This window comes from Arvicanthis niloticus, chromosome 14, assembly GCF_011762505.2.
Source record: "Arvicanthis niloticus isolate mArvNil1 chromosome 14, mArvNil1.pat.X, whole genome shotgun sequence".
Lineage (NCBI taxonomy): Eukaryota > Metazoa > Chordata > Mammalia > Rodentia > Muridae > Arvicanthis > Arvicanthis niloticus.
The window spans coordinates 53501926-53529339 of NC_047671.1; the positions used below are offsets into that span (position 1 = coordinate 53501926).

At 44.2% G+C, this 27414-nt stretch overlaps 1 protein-coding gene and 1 pseudogene across 3 annotated transcripts in view; one reads left to right on the plus strand and one right to left on the minus strand.

The window, feature by feature from the left end:
• Epb41l4a (erythrocyte membrane protein band 4.1 like 4A) overlaps nucleotides 1-27414 on the plus strand; it is a 209447-nt gene that overhangs the window by 73105 nt on the left and 108928 nt on the right. For all 3 annotated transcript variants that reach the window (XM_034518397.2, XM_076912856.1, XM_034518399.2), the window contains one exon: nucleotides 13059-13163. In XM_034518397.2, coding sequence (XP_034374288.1) covers nucleotides 13059-13163 — 105 coding nt within the window. The remainder of the gene's footprint in view (nucleotides 1-13058; nucleotides 13164-27414) is intronic.
• Nucleotides 17299-17769, minus strand: LOC117719948 (large ribosomal subunit protein eL29 pseudogene; annotated as a pseudogene).

Below are 27414 nucleotides of genomic sequence, written 5' to 3' on the forward strand. Positions count from 1 at the left end.
GTTTCAGGCACTGGTGCTTATGTAGTGCAAATCATGACATCAGAGTATGTCTTAAGTTGGTCTTGGAATAGCTTCCTTGTGGTCGTTACAGTTTCTTCTGTCAAAGTGTGGTGCTTTCTGCCAGCCTCTGAGCAGCCTCATGTTTGGTTCCTCTTTGTTTTCTGGGGTTCATCTCACCACTGATGTGAATTTTTCAGGACCCTGTTGTAACATGATCTGTCAGACACTGGGAGAAGAAAATGCTTGTTTTAGTGGAATCACACTGCATAGATCATGTTCTTAGACTGTATGTGGCCTAATGGCAGCTCACCCTGAGGCCTACTTATCTCATGTATAAAATGAGGAAGGGCTGGGGTACAAGGCTTTCCAAAAACAAAGGAATCAATAACATTGCCTATTTAAACACACACATACACACACCACCACCACCACCACCACCACCACCACCACCACCACCACCACCACCACCACCACCAAGAGTATAATTTTGTCTTTAGTATAATGGGGAGATTCCTAAGCTGCTTAGTTTGATGTTTCTATACTATTTAAAATTATTGAGCCCTAAAGGAACTTTTGCTTATATAGGTTATCACATGTATACTTATTATTGCTATAATAATTTAAAGAGATTAAACTAGTTTAAGATGGTGTAATGGCGTGTGTGTGTGTGTGTGTGTGTGTGATGAAGACAAATGGGAAGATTTGAGGACTATTTTGGGGAGGAAGAGGACTACTAAGGGGGCACGGACAGGGCATTGGGGAGCATATGCAAACAAAACACAATGATTTGTATGTATGAAAATGTCACAGTAGAAGCCATTTCACATATGCTAGCTCAAGACTCAGTTGTAACAAACCTGGCTCATTAAATAACACATGCAGCTGGGCATGCTGAAATAACCCTATCAACCCAGCACTAGGAGGTCCAACCAGAAGATTCAGGAGTTCAAGGTCATCCTCTGCTACATAGCAGGGTCCAGCCTGGGCTGCATGAGACCTTGTTTCAAATCAACACAACAACAACACATACAGGTAGAAGACTTTTATGTCAACAAGATTGTTTTCATAAAGTAGGTATTTTTGCAAAGTGAAACAATGTTTGCTTTGAACGTTAACTGACTTTTGTACTATCTGGCTTAGTAGTCGTTGGCTGGGTTCTCTTACTGTTTATTGTTATCTGCGGCGACATCAGGAACCATGTTAGTGCTTCTAAAAGAAGCAGTGTGAAGTGATGACTGACAACTAGTAACATTGTAAGGCTCTTCTGCTTGCTCATCTATTTGAGACAGGGTCTCACTCTGCAGCCCAGCTGACCCTGGACTTACAACATTTTTCCTGCCTCTGTCTTCCTAGTGCTGGGGTTATCAGTGTGACCCACACAGGAGTCTTGTTCTGATTTCATGGACCATGGAAGGTTCCCTATGCTCTCCATGCTGGTGTCACAGAATGGGTTGGGGCTTTAAGTCAGATACATTAGGGGACAAGTCTTCTCCCATGCCTTTCTAGGTTGTAGGGACCATGCTGCTTCTATTCCTTCCAGTTTGTAAGGTAGAACTAAGATGCTAATTTCACATGGCTTTTGCAAAGTGAAAGTATGTGAAAACGTGGCATCCTTTCTTAAATACAGACAGCTGGAGTAGTTTACTCTTGTTTGTTCTGTCTTTTGTCTTCCTGTAATTTGAAGTATGAGAGAAAGGATGAGTTTAGGTGGGGGAAACATTATGAAGGGTAGAGCCAGGCTGGGAGAAAAACAAATCAAGTCCATTGTCTACAAAGATGGCAGCGTCTGCTTCCTCCAGCCACTCAGAGTATGCCATCCATCCCTCCTGTCAAGAGGAGTCCATTCTTGTTCTTTCCCCTTCTGGGTGGACCTTGTGGCTTGTTTTAATCAACAGAACACAGCCAGACTGATGCTGAGCAGTTTTGGTCTGTGTTCTCTGAGCCCTGGCTGACCTTAGAATGAGATCTCTTGCTGGAGAGACATATAAGGTGCAGAGAGAGGTTGAGCCAGCCCTCCCATTCCACCCATGTCAGGTGACTTGTGAGTGAGGTCACACCGGGTTCTTCAACACAGTGAACAAACACCAGCTGTCCTGAGCTCTGGCCAAATTTAAAACTCAAGCAAATGATTCGTGGTATATGCTGCTAAGTTTTGGGGTTGGTACATACCAATATAGCTAAAACCCTAAAGACTGGCAAACGTTTATTCCAATTTTATCAGCATATACAAATTGTGTATGGGGAAAAAACAGCTTGAAAGAAAACCATATTTTTCCATGATAAAAGTTTTCCCCCAGTAAATGGATGTGAAGATGGCACTTAGTTAAAAGCCATTACGAGCTGCTTGTCTTGCTTTCCTGAGCGGAGGTCCCTCTGGTGCCTGAGAGGCTCTTCCTCCAAGTCCCTATGTACCGTACCCTCCTGGGCCTATGCTAAAATACTTAATATGATTTATGTTTTCCAAGAGAACTGAAAATCCTTTTGTTCAAAATACTAAATAAAGACAGAGTAGGTTTTTACAGGCATAGCGGTGAAGCCTTCTTTGTAGGCTCGTTTCCCTTTGGGAAGGAACAAGAACAAGCTGTCTTGTTGATCGCAGTAGTTATCATTCTGTGTGGCTGGCCAAAACCTGCCTTTCTGGTTTGTAATGTTGCACTAATCTGCAAAGCCGTTATTACTCATTGGAGGGATCCTTTGTTCTGGCTGAAAGGCTCCCTGGTGGTATTTCCAAATCAGCTTGTCCTCCTTGGGAGTTGTTCCCTAAGACTACATGGGAGAAACTGTTGTTTCCAGAAAGTTGTTGGTGTGAAAACAGCCTATCTCCCTTATGTGGCACACAGTTCACAATCCAGAAATGCCACAGGCAGCACTCATTTTAAAGGCAAATGAGTGTGCTGTAACATTTAATCTTTTCTGAGAGACTGAAGGGATGACGCTTTCCTTATTTGCTTAACTGTCTTTTGCCTAGTTTTTTCTGTTTTCTTAATGTTGGAACACCAAATTCTTGTCAGATGTACTTTATTGCATGGGAAATTACACATCTCTACGTAGTACATATAATTTAATTTCAGGATCCTCCACTTTTTAGTATCATGAATTTCAAACATACTGATCTCTTACTGTACTTTTAGAATATATTGAGTCTCTTGGAATTATATATCACCCAAACAGAGGGGAAATTATTAATTAAAAGTGAACTGAATTGTTTTTGCTTGTCTGATGTAACAGGGCAATGACCTATTTCCTCTTTATCATCCTAAGTCTGATTGATTTAGGAAAAATGGAAGCTTTATAAGATCTGAGAAAAGGAGCCTGATTTTTTTTTTTTATTTATTCCTGTTCTTCAATTGTTCATTAGCTCATCGTGAACTTTAAAGCTATCGTACAGGTATAAATTATTAGATTATTAACAGAGCAAGTGGAGTGTAGGAGCTAGCATCTCCTCTCAAAGCATCTGGACTTTATTGCTTCTCAACTTCTTGGATCAGGTCAAGTGCAGAGTGTTTACGTATTAGTAGAACAGAGGAGGAACAGATGACCTTAATAAAGGTCAAATAGATTAAGAGACAGCCAAAGCGAGGAGACTTTGTAGGCCCAGGGCTAGAATTATAATAAAGCTGAGATCTTAAAGAGTTGGGAGAGAAGCATCCTCAGGGTGAAGGGAACAAGGCCATCAGTCTGGCCAGACCACAGGGGAACACTTAAGTGGGAAGAATTCCTTTCCTGATATTTGAATTCTTATCCAGTACTGTTGCTAGGGTCTCACTAATGAAAGTCGATTATTAGAGACAAAATTTTGTTTATCTATTTAGAAGTGTCTTAGGCATGTTGCTAAGTGCTGTGGTTGTAATTATATCTTCTGTGGCTTCTGGATTGCTCTTAGAAATGGAAGTGATCCTGACTGCACTCTTGCCTGTCCTCTGCTCAGGACTGAAAGGAGTGAAGAAGCACGCTTTTCTTACATTTCAAACGACAGTAACAGTCTGATTTAGTGGTGAAGGCTTGCCTGGAGGCTTGCTGGAACTGAGAGTCCACAGTGGTGGCTAATGATGATTTTGTCTGACTGCTGGCAGGGCTCTAGAAGAATTCAGATTAAGAAGCCCTGAAGTAACTTTAAAGGAGAGTAAAGCAAGAGTTGTCATGTTCCCACGTTGTCCGTGCAAATTTCTCTACTTAACATCAATCGCAGCAGACGCAAAGGCATAGCAGCCTCAGCGAGCAAAGCAAAGCAATGCCTCGCCTGTCCTGCTGCTCCTTGGGTTTTAAAGCTATCTTTCGTAAGTCATGTGTGAAAACCAGGCCTCTCCATCTCTTCCCTCCGAGGCCACTTTAAGAGGATTTCCTTTTAAGTCACTGGTTACCTTTAGTGTCTCTAGGGTTTTGATACCAGACCTGGGGGTGGGGGGGTGTGGGGGAGGGGGGTGTGGGGGAGGGGGGTGGGGGGAGGGGGGGCTCTCTTCCCACAGACCTGTGTACCAAGTCTCTTCCTTTACTCTACTGCCTTTTGTTCACCTTTCCTCATCTTCCAGAGAGTAAAATGTGGAGCTGGGGTGTAAGCTCAGGTTTGAGCCACAGTCTCACATAAAAAACTCCTGACTGTGGTAGCACAGGCCTATAATCCCAGCAGTGGGTAGGATGGAGGGAGTGTGTGGGATTAGAATTGTTTTATTAATTTATTCACTTTACATCCGGATCACAGTGCCCCCATGGCACCCTGTTCCACCGTCACACCCTGGGGATCAGAGTTTTAAAGTCATTTTTGCTAACATATCAAGTTCAAGGCAAGCCTGGGCTATGTGAGACTGAGGGGAACAGACCGGAAGAAGAGGGTCCTAAGCAGGCTTGCTATCCCTGTGCTGTATCCCCCCAGCCCTGCAGATACAGCCCTGCATTTTAATTTCCTTACTGGAAGATGGTTTCTTAGGATCACATGAAGAAGGAGGATGGAACATGTGATTCGGTTGCTGATTGGCTGTGCCCTCAGGTGGTAGACATGACCTTCTGCATAGAATACTACAGAGGGAGTCCCGTTCTTTTTCAGATCAGAATGGGATTCATTGCCTACCGTTGGACGCTGTCCTTATGAGTTCTCTCTAGAGGAAAACAAAATGTGTCGAAAGAAAACAATCCTAAACATTTTCAGAAGCAAAGTCTCTTTAAATGCAAAACTGTCGCAGAGAGTCGACACTCCATATTCTGGTAGTTTGGCAATGATAGTTTTAAAAGATGGTGTCTTTCTTTTATGCAAGAAATTTTAGTAATTCCCGTATTGAGGTGGTTCCCCAACTCTCTTTGCTTTTCTTGGGAGCAGGGTCTCATTTTGTACCCCAGGCTGCCCCCAAACTCATAGCATTCTGCCTGCTTAAACCTCCTGAGGGCTTTGATTGCAGGCAGGAGCTGCCACCTCAAGCTCTGAGGCAGTTTTCCAAGCTTGCATTTGCAAACGCCCTTCATGACTAAGCGTGTTAGGTCATTTTATGCTCTGTAAGTAGGTTATATGTATGAAAGAAAGAGTGCCTGGCATTTCTAGAGGGTGTGGAAATATTGAAGTCATTTTCATAAAAAAACTTGACATACATACATACATAGTTATGGATACACACAGACACACACACACAGACACACACACACAGACACACACACACACACACACACAGAGAGAGAGAGAGAGAGAGAGAGAGAGAGAGAGAGAGAGAGAGAAGTCGTCAGTCTTTCCTGAATGCTTCTTTCCTTTTTTTTTTCTTAAATGAACAACTTCTTGTTGGCTTGTTTGGGGACAGAATATTAGGAGCTGTACCTGGTTTGCTTATTCATCCTGTATTCTATGCCTGAGCATAAGACCTGAGAGAGAGGAGAGGAGAGGATGGGACATGACTTTCACACTCCTGTTTACGATACACATTTGGAAGTATCAGAAAAGATGTTTGGACATATTCCATATTCCTTGGGAACATGTAGCTCATAGAGGAAAGGAAAAAAAACCTACATAGTCATCTTAGATTTCTAAGGGAAAATTGGTGGATTTATCACTTCTTAATTAAAAAATCAAATCAAAACAAAGCAAAACCAAAAGCCAGAGAAAGCAGACCAAGAGGGACCTCCTGTTTGGAAGAGGGTGATTTCCATCATAGTGAATGTTCAGAAGCAGCTCCAGGGAACCAGGAAGAGAAGGATGCTGCTTCTCACAGCAGACAGTAACTGAGGCCCTCGTCAGCGCTAGAAGAGGAGTGTGTGTGTGTGTGTGTGTGTGTGTGTGTGTGTGTGTGGTCAGTGGTGGTTTGTAAAGGAAGAACCTGAACTCTCTTAAATTTGAGGGAGGGTTTCACTATGAAGCCATGGCCAGCCTAAAACTATATCATGTAGACTAAACTGTTCTCGACCTCAGAGACTGACCTGTCTCTGCCTGGACTTAAAACCGTGTATCCACCACTCCTGTCCAAGAACCAGAATGTGGAAAATACAATTGGCTCAGAAGACAGCATAGACATAATTGTTTAGTAAGCATTGATAAGATGGCTGGGGGTAAAACCAATGTCAACATTGCTCTTCAGTGCATTCACCAAACTGTAGCCAGTCAGGAAATATAGTACCAATAGAATTACAAACTACCTAAGAATAAGACTGTGTGAATTTTCTGATCAGAGCAGCAAATCGCTACATGTACAGTGGCTTGAATGTATGCCCCTCACTGCCTTCCAGTGCTGTAGGTTAGGGCTCAGGAGCACCTACCACAATGGTTCTCAACCTGTGGGTCGTGACCCCTTGGGTGTTAGATGATCTTTTCACAGGGGTCACATATCAGATATCCTGCATATCAGAGATTTACCTTATGATTTGTAAAAGTAGCAAAATTACAGCCATGAAGTAGCAACAAAAATAATGTTATGGTCAGGGGGTCACTGCAACATGAGGAACTGTATTATAGGGTCACAGTGTTAAGAAGGTTGGTAGCCACTGCTCTAATCAGAGATTTTTGACTACAGGTCTCTTAACTGAAGGCTGTGGGTGAGAATCTTCTTCCTTTTTAATTTTGGCTGTTGTCAGCCCAGTTTTGTGAGTGTGGGGTGGTTCTTTCCTTATTGGCTGTCAACTGCGGACTGCTTCAGCTCCTTGAGGTTTTTCTAGTTATTGTGACAAAACACCCCAAAGGCAGCTTAAAACAGGAAGGTCTTACTGTGACTTGTAGTTTCAGAAGAGTTAGAATCTGTCTCACCAAGAAAGGCATGCCCGAGATAGCTGATTAGTTACATCATTTCTGTAGTCAGTGTGCTTGTCAGTTTTCTGTCAGCTTGACACAAGCTGGAGTCCTCTGGGAAGAGGGTACCTCAATTGAGGAGCTGGCTCCATCAAATTGGCCCGTGTGCAGGTCTGTGGGGGCACTTTCTTGGTTAATGATTGATGGAAGGGCATAGCTAACTATAGGTGGTGCCATCATCCCTGGGCGGGTGGTCCTGGGGTGTATAAGAGAGCACCGAGCACCTTGAGTTCCTGCCTTGGCTTCCCTCAGTGATGGAGCATGATCAGGACATGTAAGCCTGTGAAACACTTTCCTAAGGTGCTTTTGGTGAGTGTTTAGCCACAGAAATAGAAACCAGATGAAGACAGGCATAGAGAGAGGCCATGCTGCTGCTCCGCTCACTTTCTCTCCTTTACCCAGTGGGGGGCCCACGGCATGAGTGTGTGCATCTTCCTTCCTCAGTTTACCCTTTCTGGCCATGCACTTGCAGATATGACCAGGTGTCTCTATGGTCATTTTAAATCCAGCCAGCACACAGCTTCTCAGGCAGTCTCCTGTCTGTTGAGTGAGAGGACACATGGCGCCCTCAAGCCTCTTCCCCTTCTGCTAGAGAAACTGCTTTGCATGTTGGGTACAGACTCACCAGTAGGTCATTTCTTTGTCTCATGGTCACTGTACCACCTGACACACTGGTGGGGGTGACATCATGTTTAGAGGTTTCAGAGATTAAGGCAGGACGTATTTGCTTGAGGAGAAGATTCTATAAATTTGCCGGCCACAAAACCTAGGTAAAATTCTGTGACGTATGTGTGTTTCTGTGTGTGTGTGTGTGTGTGTGTGTGTGTGTGTGTGTGTGTAAATTGTTTTGAAGCATGTCTTAGTTTGGGTTACTGTTGCTATGATGAAACACCATGACCAAAAACGAATTGGAGAGGAAAGGGTTTATTTGGCTTAATGCTTTAAGCTCTGTCATTGATGGAAGTCAGGACAGGAACTCAAACAGAGCAGGAACCTGAAGGTAGGAACTTAGGTGGAGGCCATGGAGGGGTGTTGCCTTCTGGCTTGCTTGACATGTCTTTCTCAGTCTGCTCTTTTATAGAACCCAGGGTGTCTGGCTAATGGATGACACCACCCACCATGGACTGGGCCTTCCCTCATCAATCACTATTAAAACAAATGTCCTATAGGCTCTCCTGCAGCCAGATTTTATAGAGACATTTTCTCAGCCTAAGTTTCCTCTTCTTAGATGACTCTAACTTGTGTCAAGTTGACATAAAAACTATCCAGTACAATGCATGTGAAAGAAAACCACCTTGATTTTACCTAGTAAACACTGTCACCTCCACCCTGCTAGTCCTCTAGTCTGTCAACTTAATTCCAAATTCCTAACATTATTGATTTCGTTGGTGTTTTGAGACAATGTCTTTTTACATAGCCCCAGCTGAGCTGGCCTGGAACTTGCTTTGTAGACCAGGCTGGCCTTGAACTCATAAAGACCTGTCTGTCTCTACCTACTTAGTGCTGGGAACAAAGGTGTATGCCACTGTGCCCAGTCCCAGAATTAAGTTTTTAATTAAGTTTGCAACATGATCCTAAAGTTCTCATCAAGAAAAATATCTAAGAACTGTTAAACACAACGTCGAAAAATATTTTGGATATCAAACAAAATATATTAAATTCATTAAAACATTAGAAGTATCGTTCTTTGAATGTCTGTGGGAGAGACTTTAGGAGATGATGAAGGCACTTCACATCCTAAAAGGAACCATGGCTCTTGAGTAAACAATAGCACAGTTTCTGTCCATTTGGAAACAAAGTTAGGCCTTATTCCAAGCACAAAAAATAATTTCCAGATGGAGTGAAGAGTTAATACACTAAATACAATTGTGTATGTTTTTAAAATACCAAAGGGTCGCCTCATACACTGAGTTAAAGAATACCTTGCCCCATGCTAGGAAATGCAGTTGTCTGGTAAGTACATGAAAGAGGGCTTATTTTTTAATAAGAGTCAAGGAAATATGAAGAAAACCAGCTCCGCTTTGCCATATGCACCACCCCTCCCTCATCTGGCCGGAGTGTTGGCACGGGTGGGGGAGCATGCATTTTCATCGCATGGACTATAATGGGCTTCTTGGCAGTACCAACTCTAGTTGTAAGTATGATATTCTTCCATTGAGCGATTTCATCCCCAGATGTTCATTGCAGAGAAGCACACAGGGAGGCGAGCCCCCCGGAGACAGTTACTGGATGTGCCCTTGTTAGAGCAGACGCTGCTCAGCAGTGTGTAAGTCCATCATGGCAGAGTTTTTGGCTTCAAGTAAACAGTTTGGTGAAACTTGAAGTGGGGAGAGAGCGGTTTAGTTGAACCAGTGTAATGTAGAGATTCGGGGGTTTGTAAGAAGGGCTATGGTAGAATTCATTATTAATAAAATCCTGACATGGGGTTGCTTCCCGCCTCAGTGGTTTATGTTACTGAATGAAAGACACATACACAGCCTTATATTTTAATATTGCCTTACACAGCACACTAGCTGGGCCACTGCCTAACCTCCATGCTGTTAATAGACCTCCTGCCGATAATTCTGAGTTATGAGTCTATGTTCTACCATGGCTGCCATGGACCCAGTTGGGCCCTCTCCCGGCCCCTCCACATGGCGGTTCTGCCTCTTCTCCACACTCTGCTGCCATGGTACATTTCCTCTTTCATCTTCTCTAGGTCTCAAGCCTGGGAAATCCTAAAATCCCGCCTCTGTCTGTCCTCCCCAGCTATTGGCTGTTGGCATCTTTATTTACCACTAAGAACCAGCTTGGGGGTGGGTTCCCAGAAGCTGCGTGCAGACACTCTCATCATGCAAGCAGCTTTTTTTTGGGGGGTGGGGGGGAAGGATATAATTAGCATTTGTAATACAAGCAGCTACAGACTATGTTTTCCAAGTGTGTAATTTTATTCATCTCATACTCTATTTATAGAGTTTACCTGGTACACTTAAGCACCTGGTGGTCACTGTCTGAGAGAAGCTGCAATTGAACAAAAGCCCTAGGATGTACAGAGTGAACTGGGGATTTCTTTCACTGCCTAATCATACCTGCCCATGATAGGACCACAAAAAGAGAAGCCCTGAGCCTGCGCTGGCGCTGTCCAGATAGACCGTTGTCAAGACTAGCGTGGATTACTGCCTGCTGACTACACATTTCTTGTATTTGTAAATAATTATTTAATATATAACATAATAAGAGGCCTGAATCCAGGGCCTTATGCTATGCATGTATCTTAGGAGGGAGAGAAGATAGAGTAGCATATTTATATAGGTGTCAGTGCTTAAAATACAAGCCAGAGAAATATTTTCTTTCTGTCTGTGCTCCTGTGTGAGGGATTGACGGAGTCAGATACCCCGATGAGGGTTATTCAGCAGCTTTAATCTATGGATTTATGATTTGAGGGTTAAAAAAAATAAAAGCTTTGGCTGTTTAATTTTATGGAGTTCCTATTCTAGATACTTCTGAGAGTAATGATTGTGTATGTGTGTATGTGTGTGTGAATCAGTTTTTTCTTCTTAAAAACTTTTTATTGATGCTTTATGATTTTTTCACATCATGTACCCCAGTCCCACTAATCTCTCTGTCCCTCCATTGCCCTTGCAACCTCCCCACCAAAGAAAACAAAACAAAAAATAAAAACAACAAAAAAGAAAAAGTAACATAAAAAATAAATCTTGCTGTGGACACTGGGGTGTGTCATGGTGTGTCCCACAGTGTCCCCTTTGTCCACTAATCTTGACTTGCAAATGTGCATTGCAATGCATCATTGATATGGTTGAGGCCTCTGGCTTCTGCTAGGATGTTCATACTGGGCCCTCACACTGGGGCTCCTCTCGGATATTCTGTTGTTGTCCCGAGACAAGGGAATCCTGCAGCTTTGGATCTGTAGGATCCTTTCATGCACTGTAGCAGTTTATAGACGGGGTAGATGTTAGGGTGGACTAACTCAAAGCCCTGGAACTGGGCCTGGGTGGTGGCTGTGTTGTTCAGCCCACCAGTTTTCCCTTGCACAGGCCATTGGGGGCCTGCTCTCCTGCTTTGCCCAGGTGAGGGGCAGGACCACCTCTTCTGCTTATAGCAGCTGGCAAAAGGCAGACTGGCTCTCCTGTGCTCACACCATCCAGGTTCGCATCCGTGCCACCACGACAGCTCTCCAGCACTGCCCTGACTAGGCACAGGGACAGCTCTCCCATTGTCACACCCTCAGGCCAGTTCTCCCATGCTCCTACCATCAGGGCAGCTCTGCTGCTCAGGTGAGGTATGGGGCCTCTCTTCTGAGTGCTGCAGCTGGTGAGAGGACCCATGACACCAGGACCAGTTCTCCCAAACTGCCCACAGGAGGAGCTTGGGCCAGCTCTCCTGCCCACAGCAGGCAAGGGGAGGGGATATCTCTCTCATGCCCATACCGTGGCTCTTCCATGCATTCACCTCCAGGGCCAATTGTACTGAGCCCAGGTGAGGGAGGGGGCTCTCTCAAGTGGTGCAACCAGCAAGGGGAAGAGTCAGCTTTCCCACTCTCCTGCCCTGGGTATCAACACTCCCACTCGGCCCAGGCGAGGTGTGGGGCAGGATCTCTCATGCTAATACCTTTGGGCAGGCTCACACACTCACCACCAGTGCCAGCTTTATTGTGCTGCCCAGGGGAGGTGCATTACCCACTCTCCTGAGTGTTGCAACCAGTGGGATTCAAGGCCAATTATGCATAGCCTTCAGACACGGAGATGGCTATAGGCAGCCTAGACCAGGGACATCTGTGTGGCCTTTGTGGTAGCATAGGCCACAGACATCAACACACCCCTGATACTGTAGGGCCACAGACCCAAACGTGGCCCTCAGCAGTTGCATGGGTCGGGAACTTAGCATGGCTACCTCAGGTGGCAGGGAAGGCTACTCACATCAGGCTGATCCTCACCACCCTCCTTTCCCTACTTCTGCCTCTCTTCAGAGTACAACACTGTTTCCTTCGCTTTCTCTCCGGTCTCTCCATCATGGACTTGCTTATCATTGGTGCCTCTGGTGTCTTTTGAACACACACCTGCCTGTCTCTGGGAGTCTTCAGCCAGTCCATCATCACATAGTAGCTGGTGTGCCTCTGAGTGTCTTTTATGTGTTCCTGCCACCAGGCATGTCTCTGGGTTTCTTCAGTGTGTGCCTGCCACCATGTCAGAAATCACTTTCCAGTTGAAAGAATGATGGGACTTTTAAGCTTCCATAATGTTTAATAAATTTATTGAGTGTTCTTTACATAGAGGGCTACCTTTATTTAAAGAATCATTTCGGGGCTAGAAAGATGACTCAGTGCTTAAGAGCACTGGCTGCTCTTCCAGAGCACCCAAGTTCAATTCCCAGCAACCACATGGCGAGTGGCTCACAACCATCTGTAACTCCAGTGACAGGAGATCGGATACCTTCTCATGGGTTTTTGTTGCCACTAGGCATGCACACGGAACACAGGCATACATGCAGACAAAACAGCTGTACATAGGAAATTAAAAAATAAAGAAGCACTTCATCCTGGAGATAAGGTGTAATCCTGTAGCAGAGGACTTTATATTAAGTCAATGTCCTCAAGTTTAAGGTGATTTTCAAAGGCTGTTTGTTTAATATACTGTAATTTTAGCATATCTGTCTTTGTAGCTAAGGGAAAGCCGAAGAGAATAGCATGGTCTAACAAGGTTGTTCCCCTGAGAGGGCAGCTAGTAGGAGGTGAGAATTTGATTGCGTCCTGTGGAGAAAGACTTGACACCTTGTTAAGAAGCGATCTGCACGCTTTGTTTTGCAGAAGTCAACAAAAGGCTCTGTCGTCCTTGACCACGTTTTCCGGCACATAAACCTCGTGGAGATAGATTATTTTGGGCTGCGGTATTGTGACAGAAGCCATCAGACAGTAAGTACAAAGAGTTCACGTTAAAATGTCTGGTTATAAATATCTCTGTGCCTGTCTCTCTCTGTCTCTCTCTGTCTCTCTCTGTCTCTGTCTGTCTGTCTGTCTGTCTCTGTCTCTGTCTGTCTCTGTCTGTCTCTGTTTCTCTCTGTTTCTCTCTCTCTCTCTCTCTCTCTCTCTCTCTCTCTCTCTCTCTCTCTCTCTCTCTCTCTCTCCTTTCTGGGTGTGATTCTAGATGTGAAGGCTTTTGGAACTGAAAACAACATTGGGAACTCCACTCTCCCATGATAATTTCCCCTGATAATTTCTTTGTACTTTTTTCTTCTCACAAAAGTCTGTAGGGCTGCTGGCTTCACCACTTCTTGTCACAAAATGCTTTTTACAGGTGTCTCATGCGGCTTCCATGGTTGCCACCAGTTTGTAGCGAGGACTTTCTGTGTGTGCTGTTCTCACTGGGTTGGGAAGAAAGAGTCTCTGGAAGGGACAGACAACTGGAAGGGACAGACATGATTGCCTTTTAAGAAAGGAACTGAGTAAGGAGAGTATGCATGCGTCCTGCCTCCACAGAAACTTTAAGGGCCTTGGACTGTTAGAAAAAGGAACAAGTATAGGTTTCCATTCTTCAGTATGGTGGCATAGGGACAGTTTACCTTCCTTCCAGGGTCAGCTGTCCACTGGTTAGCTCAGGAGACGATCCTGTCTGCTATGAAGCTTGCTGCACTGCCGACTTTGGAGGTGACAGACTTTGAATAAATGAATAAATTTGCATAAAATGCAAAAATGCTCAGAGGCTCATCTTAGAAATGCCTGGACTGGCTATAATTATTTGAATATGCTCAGCCCATAGGGAGTGGTACCATCAGGAGGTGTGGCCTTGTTGGAGGAAGTATGACCCTGTGGGGGTGGGCTTTGAAGCTCCGCCCAGTGTGGAAGAGTCAGTCTTCTCCTGGTTGCCTTCTGATCAAGATAACAGAACTTTGAGCTCCTTGTCCAGCATCATGCCTGCCTGGATGCTGCCATGCTCCCACCTTTAAGATAATGGACTGAACCTGTAAGCCAGCCCCAATTAAATGTTCTTGTAAGAGATGCCTTGGTCACGGTGTCTGCTCATAGTGGTGAGATCCTCACTAAGACACTAGCTGTTTATTTCTGACCTGTGTAGCTGTGTGAAATGAAGGGTTCTTCCTCTTCCGTTAGGTCTGCTGGCTTCCCATGACCATTTGGGGATGAACTTAGTGCAGAATGTGGCTCTAGGGATTCCTCAGGGTGAGAAGAGGCAGGGGAGTGGGATGCTGTAATAGTGAAACATGGTTTTTTTTAAAGCTAGTTTCACAATCTATTCTATTCACAGAAGGATTTCACACAATAGAGGTAAACATTGGGAATTTTGGTAGATCTGCACAGAGAGAAGTGCATTGTCAAAGGCAAGTAGGTCTTGATGTTCATTTTGACAGGGTACAGACATATTCATAGATCCACTGAGCTCTGTCCCATATAGACCATGGGTCACTATTGTAGAACTATAAATTCGTACAGGATGAGTAAACTTGAGGCTTTGGAAGTTACCTCAGATTGCATTCATATTTATTAGTAATATTTTCCTAGTAGAGACAAATACAGTTTCCTGGTTGGTGCCAGACCTTGCCTGGAAAGCTTGACTACCTTGCTAAAACTACACAGACCTTATCTGCTGGAAGATGATTCAATTACAGGTGTCCTCATCTGTGAAAGAGGAAGAAAGCTGGGAAATCAGAGAGAAGATGTAACAGAGGTTGGAGTGGTGCATTGCTGAAAGAGACCCTTTAGTCAGGAAATGCAGGTGGCCTCTTGAAGCTGGAAAGAAGGCAAGGAAATGGCTGCTTCCCCAGAGAGCCTCTGGGAGGAACACGCCCTACAGGCGTTTTTATTTTATCCTAGTAAGATTTGTTTTGAACCTAAAGCCCCCAGGATTGCAGGAGAATACATTCCTATTGTTTTAAGCTGTCACGTCTCTGGCAGTTTGTTGCAGCCGAGGCAAATGAATCCTAGTGGATTTGTGGCGGAGAATTTAATTTTTGCTTGCTCGGGAGAAATGTAAGACTTTATAGTATTTAGAGTTTTCACATTTCAGGCAGAAACCTGCAACACTGCTAAGCGCCCTGGGTAGTGATTTCTTGTACCCTCTATGGCGTATGAGCAGGGTTCTCTTACGATTGTAGCTGCTAGCTGTGTGTCCCTGATGTGTGAGCAGCATTGTGGCTTCAGAAGCACTTGGGTTCCTCGCTGTGAGAGAAGGATGGGGAGGCCTGTTGGCAGTAGGCACAATGTCAGAATTGTAGCACAACCTTCTTCATTTTAAACGTTAAGAAATGAAGAATTTAAACATTAAGAAAATCATCAGAGGATGGAAGGAGCCAGGCCACCTTTGAGGGTTTCAGAGACAGTTATAAGCAGAGTATGAAGAGGCAGAACAGATAGCTGCTGTTGGGAATCACAGGTATCTTTGAATCCCATGTGTCTTTCCAAAAAAATGATGAAGATGCTTATTTAACTCTTAATATCTGAATTATTCTGTTTTGTTTTACTATAACAAAACACCTGAAGTTGGGTAATGAATTAAAAAAAAAAAAAGAAACATTTAGCTTAGAGTCCAGACATTCAAAGGCATGCTGCAGGCATTTGTTCATCTGGTGAGGACCTCATGGAAGATGGAAGACCAATAGCAGGGATGCATCTGTGGGAAGGGGAGAGATCATGTGGCAAGAGAAGTGGCACAGATAACAAGAGACCGTGATTGCTCACTCAACAGCTTTCTCCAAAGAGCTAACTGAGGTCCCAGGAGAAATACATCACTTCCTCCTGGGGGCATCTCCTTCAGTGATGTAACTATTCACCACTATTAAAGGTTCTATACTGTATACTATTAAAGGTTCCAAATACTGCCATACCAAGGAGCAAGCTTTCCACACATGAGCACTTGGGTGGTGATTAGCTGTGTTCAAACCATAGTAGGAACCTGTTCTGTATCGAAAGTAATTGGCCTCTGCCCTCAACTCTCACGAGGGTCATGGAACCAAAGCAGACTTTCATGAATGATCTCCATAGATTAGAAGGCATAAGGGGTGTACGTGGTCTCTCCTGTGGAGACTAGACTGAGGGAAAGCAGTGCTCATTGTTTTTTTAAAGTATGAGGAAGGGCACAGTCTGAAGGAAAGAAGAGAAAGTCATAAAAGGTCTAGATTCTTACATAGCCTTGGGAAAATTGAAAGATGCACATGGTGACATTGGATCAATAGTAAAGGTAAACACGATGTCCCAGCCACTCCTGACCCTTGTGGTAGTAATTATAACTGTGCTACCTCTCAGTGTTAGAGTTGAGGCTGCCCTAATTACTCTTTTAGAGGCAGAAGTCGTAGAACTCTTGGAACTTTTCTCAGAAGACAGAATTGGAACTGTCTCTGAGAATCATGCTTCTTAGACCTGCTATCCTCCGACTTCAGGAAATCACAGAAGGGAAAAAGATTCCACACATGGATAACAGTGACACACAGGTGTCCTCTTTCTTCAGTGAACTGATCATCCGTCTCACCAGAACAGTCAGAAAGAACTTCCTGTTCCTGGACCACTCCACTCTCGGACACCATTGTTCCTCTCCTGTCACAGGAGAAGAGTCCCAGTGCCTCTCTCCAGAATGGTATCCCCTCTTCCCTCTGTGGGAGCTCCAGCCTTCTCCTTTACTCTTTCTTTCCCAGCACTACTGGGCTATGCCAAAGTGTCTCTGATTTAGAAGCAAGTGCTGAGGTCTCAGGGGTTCCTTATCTTCTTATATCTTGTCATGATTCATCCTTTTTTTTTTTTTTTTTTTTAAAAAAAAACCATCTTTTGGGCAGAGGCTGCCAGAGACATTCTTAACCCTTACAGAGAACCCCACCTTTCTGCTGCATTGCCAACTGTAGCTTATTCTTTCTTGAAATCTTATTTTGTTACAATGACAACTCAGACTTTTTGTTTTTCTGTTTTCAGACTTTTTTTCTGATTTTTTTTTGATCTTGCCTCCAGTTTATTTATAAAATCAGCATAGGACACTGGTCATCTGCAAATAGTGAGTAGTTGGTGTGTCACAACCGTCCATCTGTCTTCACACTGGCAGGAGCCTTCTCTATGGGGCCTTCACAAGGGCCTTGGCACCTTTGGGAGCCCGAGCTGGAGCTGAAGCCTGGGCCTTAGCTGGAGCTGTGGCCTCTGCCTTGGTTTGAACCTTGGGCTTTGGTTGGCAGAGCCTGCGACCCTTGGCCATGTAGCTTCGAATCTGCTTCCCAAGCTTGGGGTGAGCGATGAAAGGCAGGCGGCTGAGTTTGCGGCTGAGGCCCTTTGGCATCTTGGGCTTGAGGGCCTGAGGCTTCACAAGGGCCTTGATGGCCTCTGCTCGTGCACTCACTGCCTTTGCATTGTTGGCCTGCATCTTCTTCAGGCCTTTCTTGCTGTGCTTTTTGGCAAAGCGCATGTTCCTCAGGAACTTGGGGTCAACCCCCTTAAGAGATTCGTATCTTTGTGACCGGGGTTTCTCGATGCCTTTTTTGTGCCATTTGTGGGACTGGTTGTGTGTGGTGTGGTTCTTGGACTTGGCCATGTCTGCAAGGTAACCCGCGGCTCCTGCAGCACCTGGGACCGGAAGAGAAAGAGGCTGATTCTGCTTTATCTTCACTCTTCCTCTGCCTATTCCACGAGACACTGAGTTTGGCCTTTTGTTTGTTAGTTTTGGTTCTGTGTTTTTTACACATGGGTCTCATCCACATATTGCATTCATCAGGGTTTTATCCTTGATTCCTCGTGTCCTAACTCTGCAGAGGTTCATGCATGCAGTGCTCCCTCCAGATGTTCTGGTGTTGAAGGCGACCTTCTCCACTGAGCATGAGCAGACAGTCTCCGCTCGGCACACGTTGCATCTAGATTCTGTATTCTGTAATGGATGTGAGATGTTGTATATTTTAGAAAATAGCCTTAATGCCTGATAATGACACAAAGAAGGAAATATTGTCACACTTCTTACACACGGACCTGCCTGTCTGTGGCATCTTTAGGTACTTGGTAGGGGAACAGAGGAAAGATGAAGCAGGAAAACCTATTCGTGATCCCATTGACTTTGTAGCGCATGGCATATAAGCAGTGTAGTGAGGTGGGGACACTGGGAAAGAAAATTGCAGCAAGAATTGTTTTCCTTTCCGGGAATGACAGGGATATCCTCATGAGGCCGTGTAATGCTGAAGCTTTTATTTCACTGAGGATAAATATGTGTTCTTCCTGGGTAGTGCCATCTGTTCCATAGGTAAATTATTGTCTGAAGAGTGATAATTTCTACCCCTAATTAGTGTCTCCAGCCCAGGTATCTCGAGCAATGTTGTCATGTGCAAAAACATTAGACTCAAGGATAAGGCTGTCTGGCTTTAAACTGCATTCTGCTCCCAGGAGAGCGGTGTGGCACTGGGTGAGTCTCCCTAGCTTCTGCTTTATATTCTCCAGTCACACATTGTTAGTACCAGCTCACAGGAGGGCGGTGAGCAAGGAAAACACCTCTATAAATGGCAAGGCTGGTGGCTAAACTGCATCGAGCGCATGTGTCAGCCTTCCCGACTGCTTGGATGGCCTTTAGGTACCGCAAATGTACCCTTGAAACTAAAACTTCTTTGTCTCTCCCCCCTACCCCCACCCCATCGTCTCTGCTCTTTCATGTTTCTGAGAGCAGTGATTTTTTTCAATTATTTAAAAAAAATACTTATCTTGCATATGGTTTTAAGTTAAGGATATTTCATCATAACTTTGGTAGGTGCAAATCTTGGCTTCCCATAAATATTGACATTGTAAAATCTGTCACATCGCTCTTAATGGAATCCTTGAATTTAAATTTAATAATTGTATTGTACTTTATCTTCTCTTTTTTTTCCTCTATTATTCTTGTCCTTAAATTTGTATTTCTCTTTCACTTTCTCCAAAAAACTTTCTTCTCTTTATCTATAGATTTACTGAGATAGGTCAGGCTAGTCTCCAAGTTACTATAGCTGAGGCTGGCCTCGAATGCCTGATCTTCCTGTCTCTGTCTCCTGAGTTCTAAGATTACAGTTATGTGCTACCATGCTGGGCCCACTTAAATTTTTTAATCAATAAAGATACTTATCCCTAAAATATTGTATATAGGGAAATTAAAAATTTTAAGCTATTTCCTTGAGAATTTAAAAGTCCTAATTGTTGAACCCAAGTATAATTATCATATAATTGATTAAAGTACTATCATATTATTAAAAGATTTGTCATTATTTGTCTGTGTATATCTATATGTAGGTATGTGCACATAAGTGTGGGTGCCCATGGGTGCTATGACTTTGAGATGCCCACATGGTCTACACACCAAACTCAGGTCCTCTGCCAGAGTAGTGTGTGCTCTTAACTGTTCAGCCATCTCTCCAGCCCTGACAAGTCCTCATATGTGCATCCTCGAGGTAAAGGCAGAATCTTGCATAGCACTGGGCTCCCCCACCTCCTTTCCTTACTTCCTTCATGGCTAGGCTGCCACCAGGTCCTGGCAGTCTTGATATTATAATAACATAATTTACTTAAATCAGCGAGCAAAGGTTTTGATAGTATACAGTTGTTCAAACACATTGGATTATGTTTTACAGCAACAATAAATCAGCCTCTGGATCTCACTGGTGTCACACAACAGAGTCCTATTTATTGCTCTCCTCAGGATGGTCTTCTTTAAGTCACTAGAAAATCAGGCTCCAGCAGAGGGTATCTGCTGTATTATCACCATGGCATCTTCCAGCCTGGGCTTTTTGCAAGCTAGCGAAACATCTTCCTACAGGTCAGCGATGAGTTGACTTCCATTGGTTTGGGAAAGGTCTGGAATTATATTCCCCAGTAAAAGACTTCTGCCAGAATATTCTGAGTTCCCAAGGAAAGATGGTCAGTTGTGGAGTGCTGTACGTTTATGGGCCATGTTGTGAATCAGACATTATACATATTAGAAACTAATTAGGCAATTAGAAATGTCCATAATTAATTTCTTAATACTACCATCTAAACTAGAGTGCTCCTGAGAGGAAAAAGAGCTATCATTAAAAATGGAGCTGGGAGCCGGGCAGTGGTGGCGCACGCCTTTAATCCCAGCACCACTTGGGAGGCAGAGGCAGGTGGATTTCTGAGTTCGAGGCCAGCCTGGTCTACAGAGTGAGTTCCAGGACATCCAGGGCTACACAGAGAAACCCTGTCTCGAAAAAAAAACAAAAAAAAAATGGATTTAATCTTTCCTTTTTCCCAATCTTGGTTGTGGTTTTCTCCCCCAAAACAGAACTTTCATCCTGTCTCACTGTGGCTTAAAATTCTTTAATAGGAGTCCCAAAGAGAAAGTCTCAGCTCTAAGCAACGTTTCACAAGTCCTTCAAGATGTATAACCCTTAGTTACTCTTGCATCCCTTGGCTTGCAGTGTGAGTATGCAAGTTCCATCCAGGCCCAAGTTCCATTGCATGGCTGCATGTTCTGCGTGTCTGCTGCCCCTTCCCTGTGCCAGCATGTCTTGTGCTGCATCCATGCCTGACCACCTGCTTGCTCTCCTCTCCTCCAGTTTTCCCGGGTTAAGTCCTATTTTCTTAGCACCCACATCTCTGTCTTTTTCTTCCTTGAACCTTTCCCCTACTGGCTAGGAATGACATGCATCTTTTAACCTCACACATCACTAGAGCCTTGTTTATAAACGTCCTGAGATTGGCTATCACCACCCATTACTGCTGGGTAGGTCGTCTGAGCTGGTTTAGAAGGAAGGATCTCTCCCTGTAGAATCCTGTGTGAAGGCCAGGCTGAGGGAAGAGCTTCGAGACAGGTACTCGCCCACGTTCCTCTCCATGTCTCTGTGCTGTCTGTCATTCTTGGAGTTCTTCACCTCGCTCCTTTCACTTAAAGCACATCTTACCTTTCAAAAATGGCTTTACCGAGAGGTTGGGCAGTTTGCTTAGAAACGTATGGGATGACAAGGCGTGCCATACATGTGATATCTCAGATGCTCTAACAGCTACTCGGTGCTGTTGAGCAGTTCTTGTGTACAACAGGCAGGTAGTGTAATGTGTAAAAGGAGAGGTGGCGTGCCGTGTGAGGACTCCGGCGGGACGGCTTCACTTTTGTTAATATATATGATGATACTTATAGTAAAGCTTCTGTTTCTCTGCAGTGCGTAAACGGTGTTTAATAAAGTCGGGACAGATGGTGTTTCTCTGAAACGTTCCCTGTTTGGAGAGGGTCTCCTCTCTCCTGAGAAGTCTTAGTACATCATGAGAGTTCGGGAGCTGATGTGTGTGAGAGAACCCTCGCTGTGGTGAAGCTGCCAAGTGGGCTTCCCCTTCTCCCCATGCAGCTCCTGGGAGAGGCAGAGCGGCTTTGATTGATGGAGTTTCTTCGCAGTCTGTGTTGGTTTTGACAGGACGTTGTCAATGTGTGTGAAAGGCTTCCATTGCCCTAGAGTCTGCTCCTGCTTTGTTTGGTTTTTCTCCCTTCTCAGCCTGTTGTCACAATAGGCAGCTGGTCATATACAATAAAATACATTATCCTATGCCTCCCCCCCCCATTAGTTGTTTGCCAGGTTTACGGAGGAGCTGAATTCTTGAAAGATCTTTTATTAATGGCACTCAGTGCTCTTAATTTACAAAAACAAAAACCCCCAAACCCCAAGCTAGAGTAAAGCAAACAGTTGAAAGTGATGAAGGTTCAAAGAAAAGCTGTCAGAACTAAGTGAGACAGCAGCAAGAGCACACACACTTAAACATGTATGTATGTGTGTGTGTGTAGACAGCAGCAAGAGCTCACACACTTAAACATGTATGTATGTATGTGTGTGTGTGTAGACAGCAGCAAGAGCTCACACACTTAAACATGTATGTATGTGTGTGTGTGTGTGTAGACAGCAGCAAGAGCTCACACACTTAAACATGTATGTATGTGTGCATGTATAAATAAAAGACGAGGTGTGGAAGCATGGGAAGTATTCTTCTACCAGCGAAGCAGACGGCTGAGAAATTTAATTTATGCTGTATTAGTTACACAGAAGGGATACTGCTGATTTTGTTTCAGTGAACATTTTATTAAATTATAAATTAGACTGCTGTCTCCCTAGTTAAATCAGTGTAACCTATAAAGGATAGAATTTCAGATCTTTAATTGATGATTATTTTGTTTGATTTAGATGTGGAAGCAGTGGCATAATAGTTCACGATTCTAGACTGTTCTTCCTCCCTCTCTCCCTCTCTTCTTCCCTTCCTCTCTCCTCCCCCCCCACCTCTCCTACCTGCCTTCTTTTCCTTCCTTTTCTTTTTTCCCCCTCCTCCTCCTCTTCCCCCTCCTCCTCCTCCTTTGATATGGGAGTCTTTTTATATAGCCCAGGATGACCTCTAACTTGCTACGCCTGCCTATAAATATATTTGTATCACCACACTTGGCCTATACATTTAATTACCAAAGAACACCTTTTTTTAAAAAAAATAATGTGTAGAATTATGACATAAATCTCTGGCAGATTAATTAGCCTTGATTTAACTTTGCTTTGAATCTTAAAAAGATTATAAAAGTTACATCCTCCATGAACAGAATGAATAGGTAGATTGGCCATGACAATCAAAGCCTGCTATTGCTGTTTTGTCTTTAATTTTTAGGAATTAATTGGTGTGTCATCTATTAGCTATATAGTCTATTCCAGGCTGAGATTAGCACACACCTGCCTGCTTTTAAGGACAGTAAAGCCTGGAGTTTGCCTCATGAGTTAAAGATGGTTTACAAGTTTTTTGTTGTTGTTGTTGTTTTTTTTTTTTTTTTTCTCTCTCCATGCAAGGTACCTCTCGAGTTTGTTTTGGGCTTCAGGGTGTTCTCTAGGAGGTATTTTTTTTAAAGGAAGTTTCTTACTTAAATCCATACATTTTATAGCCTTACTCTCATGGCACATCTCACCTAGGACTGTGTTTGCTGTTTCTCTTCTCTGTTTAAGCAGCAAATCTTTTCTGGGCAGCTGCTGTATCTTAGAGGGGAGGTGTGATGGAGAGCAAGGGCAAGGTCCCTGGTTCCAAGGAGTTTATTTCTAGAACATAGAGAGTAGATGTTCATGTAGCAGGTGGTGAGCGCTCTGACTTTAAGTTGACATTCCATAGTGGTGGGGGGAGGGATCTGCTGGGCGCTCGGCAGTCATCTTGGAGATCAAGCTGACAGGTGAATGATAAGAATAGGTGGGCTTATGGGGTAGTGGTGGTGCATACCTTTAATCTTAGGTCTGTGAGTTCGAGGCCAGCCTGGTCTACAGAGTGAGATTCAGAACAGCCAAGGCTACACAGAGAAACCCTCTCTCATAGGAGGCTATACTGGGCAGAAAACAGCTGTACTTTGGCCCCAGGAAGGAACAAATAGGTATCCCAGACCTAAAAGGCCACTGAAGATACATCATGGTAAGAAAGGAGTGTGGGCGTATCACATGCGTATGTATGTCTCGCAGCCTGTAGGCTATGTATTGGGCTGGCGTTGGGAGTGGGAAGCTGAGGAGGAATGGGGAATACCTGATGGAGAAGTTGGTTTTGGGGTGAAGGGGGTCAGTTTAGTTTTGGATATGCTAAATATGAAATGTCCATGTCCTTTAGACATCTAAGTCTGGTCCCCCAAGACTGAGGCTAGAGTTACAGACACAGTCTAAATGGAAGTGAGCAGAAGTGAGGCTGCCAGGTGCTCCTGGTATGACCATGTAGTCTGGCTGGGTACTAGATGGTGTGCTAAGTAAGGCCAGGCTTACTTCACAGTCCACACCAGGCTTGATCTGGCTCCTCTGGTCGGTTACTTGGTTATCTGCAATTGCATCAATTTTCCTGTGCTAGGACAGCGTCGAGACAAACCCCATCTTAACTTCCTATGCTTGGTAAGTTTCTGCACTTTGAGAACCACTGGGTTTCCCACAGGGTTATGTGTTTCTTTCAGCACAACGGCTGGGTTTCAGGGCCCAGCCTCTGGGAGAACAGAGGTAAAGAGGGATGGATGGAGGGACAGCGAGAGCAGAGAGGAGGGACAGAGGGAGGGACAGCGACAACTGTTGTGTTGTCTTTTATGACTTCTGCCATATTCCGTTCATTTGAAGAGAAGGCCAAGCCACATTTTAAAAATGAGAGGAAAGCACACAGCCCTTGATGGTAGTGTTGAGTAATTTAACGGCGTGTTTAAAAAAAAAAAAAGATTTATTTTTATTTATGTGTGCGAAAGTTTTGCCTGCTGATGTATAGATTTACATCATGTGCCTGGTGCCCTTAGAGACCAGATAAGTGCATTTGATGCCCTGAAGCAGGAGTTACAGGTGGTTGTGAGCTATTCTGTAGGTGTCAGGAACTGACCCCAGTCCTCTTCAAAACCAGGAAGTGTTCTTAACCTCTGAGCCATCTCTCTAACTCTTAAAAACACGTTTTTAAACATTAGATTAGATTCTACAGTCAAAAATGGCATTTTTCCTAGATGTAAATATTTTAAATATTCCCAAATGTAAATATTGTTCCCATGGCCTTTCCAGATTCTCATTTACTCCTTAAGACTCAGGCTTGGAATTCAGAGTCTCATCAGATTTGAGTCTGGGAATTTTCCCTCAGATTTACCTCCTTGAGTCTGTAAGGAAATACGATAGCGTTGAGTGACATGGCCTGCAGTGCAGGACCCCGATCTGGATCTGTATTTAGATGACGAGAAAAAGGAGGACTCCTTGCCTTCGTTCAGCAGAATGATGCTGTGCGTATTATCACTGACACCAGCTTCCATGTTAGTTCTCTTCTGTTGTCACGAGAAAGCAGCATGGCCGTTTTGAGAGGGAAGGGTTTACTGAGCTTATGGTTCTAGAGGGATAAGGGGGCTGTCATGGCAGCGGGCAGCGGGCAGCGGGCATGGCATCTGGAGCAGCAGGTTGAGAGGTTGCATCTTAAACCACAAGCATGAAGCAGAGAATGAACTAGAAATGACTTAAAAACTCTCAAAGCCTGCCCCTAACAATAACTTTCTCCATCCAGGCCATATTTCCCAAGCTTACTCAAATAGCGCCACCAACGGGGACCAAGTATTCAGATGGTCAAGACTAACAAGGAACATTGATCATTCAAACCCCCCACAGTTTCCATTTGTTTATTTATTTTATTGAGTAGTAACAATAATTATTGTTAGAGACAAAGTCTTACTCTGTAGCCAGGGCTGGCTTTGAACTCATGATGATCCTGTCTGAGTCTCTCAAGTCCTGGCATCACAGATGTAAGCCACCAAGTATGACTTGAACACTCCCGTTTAGAAAGGAGGGGGGAAACAAAGGAGGAGGAGGAGGAAGAGGAGGAGGAAGAAGAGGAGGAGGAGAAGGAGAAAGAGAAGGAGGAAGAAAGAGAAGGAAGGAAAGAAGAAAAGAGGAGGAAGAGGAGGAGAAAAAAGAAACCCGCAAAAAAGCAGAAAAGAGATAAACAGGAGGCAGTTATTAGCCCAGTTTTTAGTTTCTAATCTTGTCCCCATTTTGTTTTAAAGTTTAGAGACAGCATTTGTATATGCTTACAGGGTTCAGTACAACATTTTGGATTTTGATGTTAAACCAGGCACGTGTAGCTCTTTCTTGGTCTTACTGCCTTGGGAGGAGTTCGTTGCGGTAGCTGGCTCTGCTGTCTGTTTGTCGGCTCTGTTCTCTGGATTTTCTTCTGTTCCATAAACCAGTAGTACATGTTTGCAGCTGAGTAGTGCTCAAAAAAGACTGCGACCACAGACCTTCTTTTCCAGGTGCGGAGTCTTGGCTTTTCTGCCAGTGCTGGGAGAGAAAGGTTTAGTGTAGACGGCGTCCTCCTGAAGTCTAGTCTGGCCATGAACCTGTTTCCTTCTTCTTCTGTCTCCCCAGGTGCTGGCTGGAATTTCAGGTTTGTGCTACCACGCTCAGGTTGCATAATTATAAAACAAACAGCATGTTTGCAGATTTCCTACAAATTGCTGTTTAGTCAACTTTACTAGACAAAGGTAGCACTAACAGATTGCTTTGATATCAGCATGTACAACACAGTCAGGATTTTTCAAGGAAACTTTGGTCATTTTGAATGGGTCTATATGAAGCCTGGTATGCAATCCTTTTGAGGACTTAATATAAAGGATTTTACAATTATGTCTTGTTTTCCTGACAGCTTCTGGATCCAGTCTGCCTGGAAGCCATTTGTTAATTGTAGCACTGGCTGCCTTCTGATAAGACAAGGAACAGAAAGTTTTGTTTCTGAACTAACTCTTCATCCTGGCTCTCCTTTATCCTTGAGCTTTCTTCTCCTTCTTCTCCTTCTTCTCCTTCTTCTCCTTCTTCTCCTTCTTCTCCTTCTCTTCCTCCTCCTCCTCCTCCTCCTCTTCCTCCTCCTCCTCCCCCCTCCACCTCCCCCCTCCCCCCCCCTCTCTCTCTCTCTCTCTCTCTCTCTCTCTCTCTCTCTCTCCTTGAATTTTATTGTAGGCAGCAAAGTGAAGCCACTGGCACTTTCTCCAGTCTGCTTGGAGATTTCCCTGTCTGACTCAGACAGTTCATTAGGTCCTGGTCCCTTTTTTTTTTTTGGTATGTTACCACAGACAACAGCATTGCTAAGCTCTGACTCTGTATAATTAGGTTCCTTTCTTCCTCCTTCTCCTGGTGACAGCCTTCAAGACCTGGGGCTTCCACTGATACTCTTGTGTAAGTTGTTTTCTGTTGCTCCTCCTTCTAAAGTCAGAGAGGAGGGACTGGAGTAGGTCCTGCTCTGGGACGGCCATGCCTATTACCACAAGCTTGATGTCTGTCCAAAGGGAAACTACTGCAGGCTGCCTCCCTGAAGAGGGAACTGATCTGACTCATGCTTTGAATGGTTTCTCTACAAAAACAAAAAAAAAAAAAAAAAAAAAAAAAGAAAAGAAAAGAAAAGGAAAAAAAAACTACAAAGGCAAGGTTTGGTGGGGGGCAACAGGGCAGCATAAAAGCAGCTGTTTAAGGAATCCAGGAGAGGGTGATGCCACATACTGCTCACCACTTACCAGAGAGTGTGGAGAAATGTTTGGATTTGGTTTCCGTTTAGAGCACAGAAGCCAAAAGGATTTACAGATGGGTACAAGAGGTTTTTGACGTTTAAGGCCTGAGACTCTAAGAAGTATCTGAGTGGAGATGTAATACTGGCAGATACATGAAGAGGAATTCTGATCAGGAAGCATGAGCCTCAGGCATTTTGGGATTTCCTGGCTGGGAAGCTAAGAGGC